Raw genomic sequence first — 13,476 nt, forward strand, 5'->3', positions numbered from 1 at the left:
TTTAGACCAAATATGGGCGTGGCTGCCCCGCTGGCACCGTTTGGCGGTTGGGGTCGGGGACCCCCTCAAAAATTCAATCACCGGTCCTTATAGTTTGTTGGTCAACTGCTATCTCGAAACCAAGTTCCCCCCCCCCCACCCCTTAAAGTGAAATTTGTGTTTACGAAAGGCTTTCTCTACAAGTACAAGCGATGGAAGGCTTCGTGTACCAAAATCAACCCATTAGGTGAGGAAACTTTATATCTTAAGTATAAGGAGTATCGTTCTATCTTAAACAAAGCTATAAAATCTGCGAAAAAAGCCCACTTGGGGTGGTTATAATTAAGTATTTTAAGTAGTATGCAGCTAATTTCAAGTGTGATAATCAAGTATCTGACCAAAAATCCGCATAATCATTTGAGTATAGTAGGTTTGTGATGTTATTTGGCTCCAGTAGGGTTTATAGATCAAACAAAATTTGGGTGGAAATTAAATTTCTGTGTCTATGAAGTCTGTGGCCACGCCCTTTTATACGATCGTGGGAAAATCTTACATGTTCCTGAAATAAATTCATATTCTTCTAATTAAAGCATATAGGGTATCCAAACCGATGTTTTTTGGCTCGGGAAATCGATTGGTGATGTCAATTTGACTCTCAGACCAATCCCTGATAAAAATAACCACGCCCATATTCACAATTGAGCTATAAAATTCCAAAAAATTTAAATGATTTTATTGGACAAATTGGGTGTCGAAACCAATGTTTTTTGGCTCGGGAAATCGATTGGTGATGTCTATTTGACTCTCAGACCACCCATTAATAAGATAACCACGCCCAATTTGATAACTAAAATTGCCGTTAAAAGTGATTAATGTAAGATAGGAGCTGTTTGTCCCATGCGAAATATATCAAAAAATCAGCAAAACGCGAGGTAAACTAACGATTAAATTAAGGTGATTTTTGTAATATTATATGCATATATCGATAAAATTGAACCCAAGCTGATAAGAAAATGTGCAGTGCACCTGTGGGGGGGGGGTCCAACCCGATTTTTCCGATCATTCCGATTCCGATTTTGGCCTCATCAACCCTCATATCGGAAAAATCGGGAAAATTTAAATCTTCCCTCTGAGGTTTCTAGGCGATATAGGTAGCTATTTCTGTACTTAAATATGACAAGAAATCGATTGGTGGTGGTCCCAGAACCCCAAAATGGTTTCTTGTTCCAAACAAGAATCGTTTCGTCCGAAAAACAACACACTGTCGTATCAACTCTTGTTTGACAGAAACATCCACCCCGGTCCACAATTGAAAGAGGTACGGTTGGTAATAACAATTGTAACAAATAGCGAACGCTTTAGTAACTTTTGATTTAAATTGTCTCCACAATTTGTACAGGCTATCTGCAGAAATGGGTAGCACGGTTAATGACCATGGTCCTTTCTCAAACTTCCAATCCTCAGTTAGATACAAAGAATAGTCTACACAATTTTTAATAACATTAAAAGGGATGAAAATCACTTTATTTATCAAAATCTTTATTTATCATGTAACAACTTTTCCACAGTACTGGAGAGTAAAACTCTGTTAAACAAAAAAATTCTCGAGCACATTTTGAGTCAGTAACAGTAACATGTCAATATGTTACAGACTCAAATGCGTTTAAAACATTTTAGTAACAATAAATTGTGTAAACTGATGAGGAGGAGGAGGAGGACTGAAGAAGAGGAGGACTGAGGAGGAGTAGGAGGAGAAGGAGGAAGAATGGGGAGGAGGAGGACTGGGGAGGACTGACGAGGAGGAGAAGGACCGAGGAGGACTGAGGAGGAGGAGGACTGAAGAGGAGAGGGAGGACTGAGGAAGAGGAGCAGGATTGGTGAGGATGAGGAGGAGGAATAGGAGGACTGAGGACGGGGAGGAGGAGGACTAAGGGGACGCGAGGGCTAAGGACGAGGAAGACTGAGGACGAGGACGAGGACTGAGGAGGAGGACTGATAAGAAGGAGAAGGAGGAGGACTGAGGATAAGGAGGAGGAGAAGGAGGACAGGGGGAGGACTGAGGAGGAGGACTGAGGACTGAGAAGAAGGAGGACTGAGGAGGACAGAGGGGGAAGACTGAGGAGGACCAGGACGAGGACTAGGAGGATGAGGAAGAGGACTAAGGACGAGGACTAGGAGGATGAGGCCGAGGAATAAGGACGATGAGGATGAGGACGAGGACTAAGGACTAAGGACGAGGAGGAGGACGACTGAGGAGGAGGACTGATTAGGAGGAGAAGGAGGAGGAGGAGAACTGAGGAGGAGGAGGAGAAGGAGGAAGACTGAGGAGAAAGAGGAGGACTGGGGAGGACTGAGGAGGAGAAGGACCGAGGAGGACTGAGGAGGAGGAGGACTGAAGAGAAGAGGGAGGACTGAGGAAGAGGAGCAGGATTGGTGAGGAGGAGGGGGAGGAGGAAGACGAGAAGGAGGAGAAGGAGGAGGACTGAGGACGGGGAGGAGGATGAGGACTAAGGACGGGGAGGACTGGGGAGGACGACGAGAGCGAGGACAAGGAGGAAGACTGAGGAGGAGGACTTGGGAGGACTGAGGAGAAGGAGGAGGAGGAGGAAGAGGAGGACTGAGGACGGGGAGGAGGAGGACTAAGGGGACGCGAGGGCTAAGGACGAGGAGGACTGAGGACGAGGACGAGAGCGAGGACGAGGACTGAGGAGGAGGACTGATAAGAAGGAGAAGGAGGAGGACTGAGGACGGGGAGGAGGATGAGGACTAAGGACGGGGAGGACTGGGGAGGAAGACTGAGGAGGAGGACTTGGGAGGACTGAGGAGAAGGAGGACTGCAGGAGGACTGAGGAGGATGATGAGGATGAGGAGATGGAGAATTGGGGGAGGACTGATGATGAGGAGGACTGGGGGAGGACTGAGGAGGAGGAGGAGGACTTAGGAGTAGGAGGAGAAGGAGGAAAAGGAGGAGAAGGAGAAGGAGGACTGAGGAGGAGGACTTAGGAGTAGGAGGAGAAGAAGGAGAAGGAGAAGGAGGACTGAGGAGGAGGAGGAGGACTGAGGAGGAGGACTGAAGAGGATGAGGAGGATGAGGAGGAGGAGGAGGACTGAGGAGTAGGACTGAGGAGGAGGAGGAGGACTAAGAAGGAGGATGAGGAGGAGACTGATGAGGAGGAGGAGGAGGACTGAGGATGAAGACTGAGGAGGATGAGGACAAGGACGAGGACTAGGAGGATGAGAACAAGGGCTAAGGAAGAGGAGGAGGACGACTGAGGAGGAGAACTGATTAGGAGGAGAAGGAAGAGGAGAAGGAGGAGGAGGATGAGGAGGAGGATAAGGAGGAGAATGAGGAGGAGGATGAGGAGGACTGAGAAGGAGGAGGAGAATGAGGAGGATGACTCAGGAGGATGACTCAGGAGGATGACTCAGGAGGAGGACTGAAGAGGAGGAGGAGGACTGCTGAGGAGGAGGAGGAGGAGGACTCAGGAGGAGGAGGAGGACTCAGGAGGAGGAGGAGGACTCAGGAGGAGGAGGAGGACTGAGGACGGGGAGGAGGAGGAGGATGGGACTAAGAGGACGCGAAGACTAAGGACGAGGAGGACCGAGGAGGAGGACGAGAGAGAGGACGAGAGAGAGGACGAGGAGGAGGACTGATAAGAAGGAGAAGGAGGAGGATGAGGTCTGAGGAGGAGGACTGAGGATGAGGAGAAGGAGAAGGAGGACTGGGGGAGGACTGAGGAAGAGGAGGACTTGGGGAGGACTAAGGAGGAGGAGGACTGGGGGAGGACTGAGGAGGAGGAGGACTTAGGAGTAGGAAGAGAAGGAGGAAAAGGAGAAGGAGGAGAAAGAGGACTGAGGAGGAGGAGGAGGACTTAGGAGTAGGAGGAGAAGGAGAAGGAGGACTGAGGAGGAGGAGGACGAGGAGGACTGAGGAGGAGGAGAAGGACTGAGGAGGAGGAGGAGGATGAGGAGGAGTAGGAGGAGGAGGAGGAGTAGGAGGAGGAGGAGGAGGAGGAGGAGGAGGAGGAGGAGGAGGAGGAGGAGGAGGAGGAGGAGGAGGAGGAGGAGGAGGAGGAGGAGGAGGAGGAGGACTGACGAGTAGGAGGAGGACTGGGGACTGAGGAGGAGGAGGAGGAGGACTGAGGAGGAAGAGGACTGAGGAGGATGAGGAGGAGGAGAAGGACTGAGGAGTTGGACTGAGGAGGATGAGGAGGACTAAGGAGGAGGATGAGGAGTCGAGGAGGAGGCTGAGGAGGAGGAGGATTGATGAGGAGGAGAAGGAGGAGGAGGACTGAGGAGGAAGACTGAGGAGGATGAGGACGAGGACTAGGAGGATGATAACGAGGGCTAAGGAAGAGGACTGATTAGGAGGAGAAGGAGGAGGAGGATAAGGAGTAGATTGAGGAGGAGGAGGAGGATGACTAATAACAATATAGCATATTATATATGTAGGGGTTCTGGTTGAATTATATCACTTCTGAGAGGTTTTAGATATCGATTCTGTAAATTTATCAATTTTCCGATTCTTCCGATTTTTCCGATTCCGATTTTTGGGAATTTTGAGGCTCAATTGTGAATATGGGCGTGGTCATCTCATCAGGGAGTGGCCTGAGAGTCAAATATACATCGCCAATCGATTTCCCGAGCCAAAAAACATTGGTTTCGACACCCAATTTGTCCAAGAAAATCACTTACATTTTTTGGAATTTTGAAGCTCGATTGTGAATATGGGCGTGGTTATCTTATCAGGGAGTGGTCTGAGAGTCAAATTGACATCACCAATCGATTTCCCGAGCCAAAAAACATTGGTTTGGATACCCTATATGCTTTAATTATAAGAATATGAATTTATTTCAGGAACATGTAAGATTTTCCCACGATCGTATAAAAGGGCGTGGCCACAGACTTCATAGACACAGAAATTTAATTTCCACCCAAATTTTTTTTGATCTATAAACCCTACTGGAGCCAAATAACATCACAAACCTACTATACTCAAATGATTGTGCGGATTTTTGGCCAGATACAGGATTATCGGCAATACTCAGCCGTAACATATGCAGGAATTTATCTATTTATCTGTTTATGCATGCTTCTCAACTCACACATTCACATCTGCTACAGGGATAATAACTACTTCGTTTGAGATCGCAACACAGTCAACACTGTAACTTACTTCTCTATTAAAGTATTAACGGGGCCGCTGGCTAGTTTACTTATGTTCGTTGCATTTAATAAGACTGGCGGGTCACATGTTGTTACGACGGCACATGTTTTCGGAACTCCGTTATATTTATAATGATAACACTGAACATAAGCAATTCAGCGGGTACCTTTATCTCTTTGTAACGCAAAAGCTTATTTATATGGCCGCGCTCTTGCATGGTATTTTGCAACTAATTTCGTTAATGGGCCCTTGCCAGCACGCATATGATTAACTTAATTCATTCATTTTACACAATTATTATGATCATTAGCAGTTGCACCTTCCCAGCTCCCCTCCCCAAACAATGTTTTTATTTGCAATATGATAATTGATCTACCGAAAATAAAACTCTCGTGGTGTTTATGTTATAATGCTATTATTAAATGATAAATCCGTTTAACGTTTTCAACTGGTTCCCGTTTCGTTTACATCCCGTTCGAACTATGGTAATGACCGTTATCCGATTAAAACGGTCGGCTCAACTAGCGGCAAAGCCGCTGCCGCTACGATTTGGTGGGGTTCCACCTGGCAGTCATCCCGGGACGTCAGGATGACTGCCCTCGGAGCAAACGGTGACCGTATTGTTCCTGGAATCTCTCTGTTCTGGGTTAGGATTTCTAAATCTACTCCACCCAGGTGGGCCGCTGAAAGGAGAATCCGCATTGCACCGATGAGTGCTACCGTGAGCCCCACGATTCGGATCCTTCTGAGGATATTAGTATTACGAGATTTCTCATAGGTTATCTCGACCCCCCGCTCGTGCATCTGTTTCGTCACAGAGTGACCCGTTCCGTTGTTTTCGTAAGATCCTAACAATAGTCGGACAAATTCACTCGGAATATTGAGCCTGAGAGTGCGGTGTTGGTTGCTCATTGTCGCCATTACAAACCTTCTGGAGGGTGTGCTGCAAGACATTTGGCTACTAGGGGTAGCCAAATAGGGGTAGTACTGGAACTGGAAGAAGGAGTTCCGATATGACATTATCTGAGTCATGTACTTGGTTTCCGTCACTAACTGGGCTGCGTAATGAGTCGGAGAGGGGGTTGAAGTCTTGGGACACAGGCTTCTATAGGGCTTCTGGTAAATGACGTTCCATCAGTGTCTGGGAACTTAGGATTCCATTGGTGGGAAGTGGCACTTCTCCTTTGATGGTATGGTGAGAAGATAGTTCTTTTTAGATTTAAGCCGTGAAGTGGATGGGCCATCCTTACAGCCTGCATTATTGAGAATTACAAATTATTATAGCTTTATAGAATAATATCAATAAAGAGGGTTGATTGCTAAATATGGCTTGAGGAACACTGCAGGTTATCTCTTGCAATGCCCCAATTTATATAAAACTTCGATGCGTTCTTTTTTTTTGTTGGAAAGAAAGTTTTTATCCCTTTTCGCTTTGGCTCACAGTTAAATCTTAAATGGATAGCAGCAGTTATTTGCCCAAAATAAAATTATCGCTGCTCTTACGAAGATAAACTTAATGCGTGTCATTCTGTTAATGACATATTATGGCAAATGGCGAAGATGCTGTCCTAACTCGAGTGACATTGTACCGAATAACAACAGCTCAAGAACCCCGAGACTGCTGACTCTCCATGCATGAGAGGATATATTATACTACATTTTTTACTTGAACCTGACGAATCTTGTTAGATTTAATAAGCTTTGAAGAGTTTTAAGTTTAACGCACTGATTAGTTTTGTTTGATATCTTTTAATCAGACCGGAGATGTCTAGACTGTCAGTTTGAGTTAGCCTCAAACTTCAAAGAAAGATTTGACACCTTTGGCTTGATATCTCCTTTTTAGGATATCCCACGGAAGGGTTTATTTTGTTATTTGTTCTTGTCTGCCTGCCGTGGATACTATCAATATTGAATTTATAAAAGCTTTTATAAAATTTAATAATATGCTTCAGAGGGAGAGAGAGCTTAGCTCGGATCTGGTTATGGTTACAGGCGTTGCTAAGGATCTGGTTAACACAGATAATATCACTATATCAGCTAACAAATCTTGTAATTTTAACGTAAAGAGATTTAGTAATTCAGTATAGTTGCAAGTCGGAAAGTTTGATTTAATTTAGTGCTGTTGATTGTTGAAGCTTCAAGCAAGTTGCTAGTATTAAGTTTAAACAGCTTAAACTGTCTTAATAATAAGTGCCAGTAACTGAGAAGCAAAATTTATCTGACAAGCACTTCCAGGGTGTCCAGAATTCAAACAAAATACCTGTCTGCAGTTATAGTTTAAACGGGTAAGAATTTGAGTGATATTTTGAGAAGAAGATCAGTATTTAATGAAGATGTGCGTTTGAAAGCTAAACGACGCCCTGGACCTACAGAAGGGGTTTCTAGGGAGTTACTGTTAGCAGAGGGCTACTGGTACTGGTAGTGGTAGCTAGGAAATTTTTTTAAAATATGGGACAATACACTATATACATGTAGGTTACAAGCGTAACAAATTAAACGATGTTATAGTACATATAGTTTACATGTAGACAAAGAGAACCCTCTATGATCAAGACCTTGGACAAATACTTCATATTTGTAATAGTAATAATATGGCAATTATACAGTATGCACTAATGCGTAGTTCTAACAATCAATTGATTGATAATTTGCAGTGGTGGGGCCGATACAGAATAAAAACAACCAATTCTGAAAAACACATTAAAGCTATCAAAGTCTGGATAATTCATTTTGTTTCACTCTCAACGTTGAAGCTACAAACACCCATAAAAACAGCGGTTAAAATTGGAGTAATTAAATTAAGTAGTAATTTAAATTAAATTAGTTAATTAAATTGAGTAGTAGTAAATTTAGAGCAAAAATTAAAATAAAATCAGCTGCATTATTTTACTTTATCGGCAATATTACAAAAGTACGGACGAAAATGATAAAAACGTTTAAAATCTATTATCTGGTGCATATCAGAATTTAGAATAACAATTGTCTGTACTATTTCTAAGTTTAACCATAATATGAAATCTGACTGGGATTAATGGGAAGTGTACATCCATCAGTGATCTTTTTCGAGCGCTTTTATTAGTCAACCTGAAATTAAAGATAATAAGCCGTCAGATGAAATAACCAATTTCCAATTTAATGCATTTGAGAAAACTTCATTTAGAAAGGTATGTCAAATGTACAAAATATGTAGCCAAGCTATATCATACATTGCTGAATTTCTGTTCTTCGGTGCTACGACAGGGTTTGACGCTTTTCCGAGTTAGATCAATGTTACAGTTGACTTGATCAGGTTCTTGTCTGTTCTCCAAGTCCATGTCACCCTTGCTTTTTCTCAACAGTGATATTATGAAAATCATAGGGTTTATTGATGCGTTTACCAAGATTGTTGTATAGCTTGCCATTACCAAGAGGGAGAAATCTGCAAGATATTCAGTTGGAAATTTTCAATCGGTAGTCAGAGTTGTTTAACTCGTTTGACTGATGTGAAACTTAACATTACAGCAAAAAATTGAATTTATTGAACTTGATACAAACAAGATTGAATGAATCCAAAAGAGTTCCATGGCTTTGCAAAAAAGATGATATATATTCTAAAGATTTATTACCTTTCATTTCGATTTCTTTGAAAAAGAGGATGTCAAATGTTGACGTCATCTGAAAAATAAGATTAAATTAGAAATTCCTAACTTACCTTGCAGCCCGGTTTGTAAAATTTTAAATGTTGACCATTTCAAAACTCCAATTCAGAATTCAAATATTTGATTTCACAGTTCAGAATTTTACAACCCTCAAATCAAAGTTGAAATATAACCTGTTCATTAAGATAGTAATACCGCACATATTTGCACAGAAACTCAATGCAGACAAGCCAGTATGGTAGATACGACAGCAAAAAGGCGGTCATCACGGTCAAAGTTGTGTACGTTGCTTGGGTCAACCTTCTCGAACGTGTCACGTCTGTTTTGGATCTAGATACCAAACATGGTGGTCCGTCTCCAATCATTGTTTTCCTGTTTTAAAATAAAAGAGGTGGTAAAATAGCTAATACAGAGCCGTGGACCATGTAATAAGTCATTATGCAAACCTGTGGGCTTATAAAGCTCAATCCCTGAGTGCTCGACTGAATAATTCTTTCTGATGTGCATAGATATTAAATTATTTACAGTTTGCACTTTGTTTCTGTGTTAATTCAAAAGACAGTTGCATTACATATTCCCTTTACCAACTGTGGCACTGTGCCAACTATGGCACTGTGCCAACTCACCCATTTATGGTTAAGGTTGAACCCAACACATCACACGGTTTCGCGGTATCCATACTTTTTAATCCCAACGACTGATCCGACGTAAGGTAGGGTTTTGAGATCTTATTCCAGCCCTAAAAACTATTATTGTTAGTTAAACGATTATTATTAATTAAGTTATTTCCCTTTGAAGAATTGAAATTAACTTGAGTAAAACTTGAGCTTGGAATAATCAATATTTTCACAAAAAGATTGGTTTACCTTCTGAAGATGTTTCCGTTTATGTCTAAGTTTAATCATCTCCACTACTATAGCAAAGTATAGCGCCAGAATCAGAGCACCGGGTATCATCAGAGGTATAATTACCATAAACACGTGGCCCCAGACAATTAACTTTCCGTCTGGTAGTAGCTGAGATGATAGGAAAGTATAGTGATTGAAAACAAAAAGTAAAAACTTTTTTGTTTGGAAGTTTCCAAAAGATTTAGAACATTATATTTTGTCAAGAATTGCTTAAGAGATCTTATGTAGGTATATAACTTGCCCGTTCAGTTGCGGTTAATGCTTTGGTTAAGCATTTAGAATAAACGGAGTAAACAGATTAGTCGGATTAAACGATTTATAGAATATGAAACCATCTTTAGCCTTAACCTTGCGTTATCGTGTCTGTCGGAACTCGGAATTGCAGTTGCAAAAATAATTATTGTAACTGAAGCATGTTTATTGGGTCGTTAAAAATTGGTCGCTGCAAATATATTTTAAAAGGTTTTTAAAGGTTAAACTAAGTAAAGTTATTTTAGAAAGGGAAAAGCGTGGGGTGCCCTACATAGACTGAAGGATATCTGGAAATCCAAACTGTCAAAGAGCCTAAAGATTAGATTGTTCATAGCGGCTTGTGAATCAGTACTGCTCTACGGATCAGAAACCTGGACACTGACAAAGGCTCAAGAGAAAAGTTTGGACGGGACATACACAAAGATGTTGCGTATGGTGCTGGGTATCTCATGGAAGGACAAGGTCAGCAATATAACTTTGTATGGTAGCCTCCCAAGGCTGTCAAACAAGTTACGAAGCAGGAGATTAAAAATGGCGGGACACTGCATCCGACATCCTGAGCTACTTGCCAGTGATTTAGTCTTATGGGAACCTACGCACGGTAGAGCACAGCAAGGCCGACCAAGACAAAGCTACTTGTCTATGTTACTGAAGGAAGTTGGGACAAACTCTAAAGAGGAACTGCGAACCCTGATGCGGGACAGGGATATATGGAGGGGGTTTTCTGGCGTAGATCGGACTTAGCTCCGACATAGTAGTAGTAGTAGTAGTAGTTATTTTGTATTCATTAAGGTTTTAAAATGTTGGTTTAGCAACCGGGGGGGGGGGGGGGGGGTATTTCCCGTTCAGTTGCGGTTAATGCTTTGGTTAAGCATTTAGAATAAACGGAGTAAACAGATTAGTCGGATTAAACGATTTATAGAATATGAAACCATCTTTAGCCTTAACCTTGCGTTATCGTGTCTGTCGGAACTCGGAATTGCAGTTGCAAAAATAATTATTGTAACTAAAGCATGTTTATTGGGTCGTTAGAAATTGGTCGCTGCAAATATACAAATATGTAGTGCAAAAATATATTTGACGCCTTCATACCTCGTGGACGGACCAGGTGCAAAGTCCAATGTACTGACTGTAAACATATCTGGCTCCTTTAAAGAATGGCACAATGGAAACAAGTATCGGTAGGATCCACATGACTATCATGTATCGGGATACTAAGGTTCCTTGGACCAGTCTCTTGAAGTGCATTGGTCGGGTTATTGCCAGCAGCCGGATCAAACTCAGCCCTATTGGGGAATATTGATTTGTAAAATTATCAAGACATAATAAAAAAGATACCGGCATAAACATCATAAGATATTATGAATGATTTATGTCGACATTAGTTCGGGAAACATTATTATTTATCACCATTGGATTCATTGTAGTTATCATGATGCATTGTAGGTATTGATGCATTGTAGATATTGATACATTGTAGATATTGATGCACTGTAGATATTGATGCATTGTAGTTATTATGATGCATTGTAGATATTGATGCATTGTAGATATTGATGCATTGTAGTTATTATGATGCATTGTAGATATTGATGCATTGAAGTTATTGATGCATTGTAGTTATTATGATGCATTGTAGATATTGATGCATTGTAGATATTGATGCATTGAAAATATTGATGCATTGTAAATATTGATGCATTGTACATATTGATGCATTTTAGTTATTGATGCATTGTAGATATTGATGCATTGTAGATATTGATGTATTGTAAATATTGATGCATTGTACATATTGATGCATTGTACATATTGATGCATTGTAGATATTGATGCATTGTAGTTATTATGATGCATTGTAGTTATTATGATGCATTGTAGTTATTTTTGCATTGTAGTTATTATGATGCATTCCTTGGAAGTCATTTTAGTGATGACGATCCTATGGATACACCGGTTCCCGGGTTCCAATTATGATACCTCAGATTCACTGGTTGACCAAATACTCGGCTCCACTTTAAATGGTGGTTAATGACGCCAATGTTTAAATGCAGATTCCATGACTGTATAATTTCGTAGTTCATAAATTTGAATTTCTCTAGAAATTGTTAGTTTCGAAGCATCGATCCTAATTCATCAATTTAACCAAATTTAAACAGTACAAATTTTTAAACTGACAGATTTAACTCAACATCAAACTCTTACCTGCGATAGAGAGAACAACATGTCTGAGAGTGACGTTAAACACGAATCCAGTGACATTGCATGCAATTTCAGATAACCATCCTGACCCCATGTATCTATAGTTAGCTACGCTCACCAACGAGGCAATCATTGGGAATATTGTGTAGAGGAAATCGCTGACAGAGGTGCTGAAAGTGTAAAAATCAGGTTTCGGTTCTTAAATTTTCGTTTTCATTCAAATCTCTGCAATCTCGATATGTTTAGAAGAAAAAAATTCGATATCTAAGGCCCTGTTTTAATTTTGGAAGATTTAAATAGTTAACACATATAGATTGCAGCGGAATCAAGCAGAAGAATTGCCAGCGAGCCATATAAAATTGTACCTATCCGGACGTTTACTTACTTGAATACGATTCTGAGAGACGGGTTCATGAAATGAGTCGGCTTCCACTCTCTCCAAATGTTTCTCAAAGTGTAAATATTTAAACACATTGATAGGATAATCAAAACAGCCAGTACCGCACTGATACAAACGTCACCTCGCCTCGTGAAAATTTCCGCCACGTTCATTGCTTCCTATTAAGATAGTAAAATCAATGATTGTCAAACGTATAATAATTAAACTTCGAAACACTCAATCAGTAAAATTAATGATATGGATTATGAAATTTTGCTGAAAGTGCAGTTTACTCTTAATCGAAGTTTGTATAGTAGCGGTTCAGTACCATGATGAGCTCGGTCCAGTGCACGCTCTTTTTTTGCCAAATCCTTTGATCCATTTGCCTCAAAATAAATTCATAAAATGAGAAATAAGCGTTTAGGCAAAATATGGCAATCAAATATTAAAAAGGACGAAACTTAATGTGTGTAGCTTTATCTATCTAACTTTCGTATCAATTTGCTAATGCTTGCTTGAATCGCGCTTGTATACGACCTTGCCTATATATGTACAGCATGACTGGGGGCCAGCAGAAACCGGAGGCTTCTTGTGCTTTTTTCGTTTCTTTTAATGAGCCTGAGTCACTGTCTCCAGCTCTGGTTTCGGAGGTGGGCCACCCGTCCTCTTCTCCCGGCGCTACACCTGGGAAAGGGGACAACTCCTACACCTCCAACTCGCCATCTCTCGAAGGTAAGAAGATGATTGACTCTTCTACCCAGACTTTAAGTTACTGTGTTAACTCTTTTTCGAGCAAAACATGTAACGAACTCCTGATCGCTGGCAATTTGTCTGTTGAGCAGATTCAGTTCGAGGCAAATTACCTACGATCTCTGTCTCACAAACGACAAGCTAGATTTAACCCGAATCTAAAAGCCACATATCTGTCGCAGATTAATCTCGACTTAAAAT

The 13,476-nt window shown here is 41.4% G+C and overlaps 2 protein-coding genes across 2 annotated transcripts; both read right to left on the bottom strand.

The window, feature by feature from the left end:
- Positions 1 to 2,419: 2,419 nt before the first annotated feature.
- On the bottom strand, positions 2,420 to 4,150 carry LOC134824300 (uncharacterized protein DDB_G0271670-like; the record flags this gene model as incomplete). The annotated part of the gene is given in 11 exon segments (XM_063836122.1): positions 2,420 to 2,461; positions 2,564 to 2,596; positions 2,653 to 2,682; positions 2,826 to 2,915; positions 3,051 to 3,086; positions 3,120 to 3,164; positions 3,263 to 3,346; positions 3,437 to 3,460; positions 3,582 to 3,629; positions 3,927 to 4,070; positions 4,136 to 4,150. Coding segments are annotated over 11 exon segments (591 nt in total), but the record flags the coding sequence as incomplete, so codon positions are not given.
- Positions 4,151 to 7,624: 3,474 nt separating this feature from the next.
- On the bottom strand, positions 7,625 to 12,700 carry LOC134824299 (5-hydroxytryptamine receptor 1B-like). Its single transcript, XM_063836121.1, has 9 exons — positions 12,532 to 12,700; positions 12,150 to 12,316; positions 11,037 to 11,230; positions 9,651 to 9,800; positions 9,411 to 9,523; positions 8,958 to 9,156; positions 8,752 to 8,800; positions 8,353 to 8,564; positions 7,625 to 8,230 (listed from the first exon to the last, which is right to left on the bottom strand). Exons 1-9 carry the CDS (start codon positions 12,696 to 12,698, stop codon positions 8,222 to 8,224), a joined length of 1,260 nt encoding a protein of 419 aa, XP_063692191.1. The 5' UTR covers positions 12,699 to 12,700; the 3' UTR covers positions 7,625 to 8,221.
- Positions 12,701 to 13,476: the final 776 nt, after the last annotated feature.

Source organism: Bolinopsis microptera, chromosome 12 (genome assembly GCF_026151205.1).
Source record: "Bolinopsis microptera isolate Bmic1 chromosome 12, MBARI_Bmic_1.0, whole genome shotgun sequence".
In the NCBI taxonomy this organism is placed as follows: Eukaryota; Metazoa; Ctenophora; class Tentaculata; order Lobata; family Bolinopsidae; genus Bolinopsis; species Bolinopsis microptera.

Coding starts and splice junctions, on each gene's coding strand:
- LOC134824299 (XM_063836121.1), bottom strand. CDS start 12,698: ATGAACGTGGCGGAAATTTTCACGAGGCGAGGTGACGTTTGTATCAGT. Junction 12,317..12,531: donor TCTCTCAGAATCGTATTCAA/GTAAGTAAACGT, acceptor TTACACTTTCAG/CACCTCTGTCAGCGATTTCC. Junction 9,157..9,410: donor TCAACCTTAACCATAAATGG/GTGAGTTGGCAC, acceptor ATTTTAAAACAG/GAAAACAATGATTGGAGACG.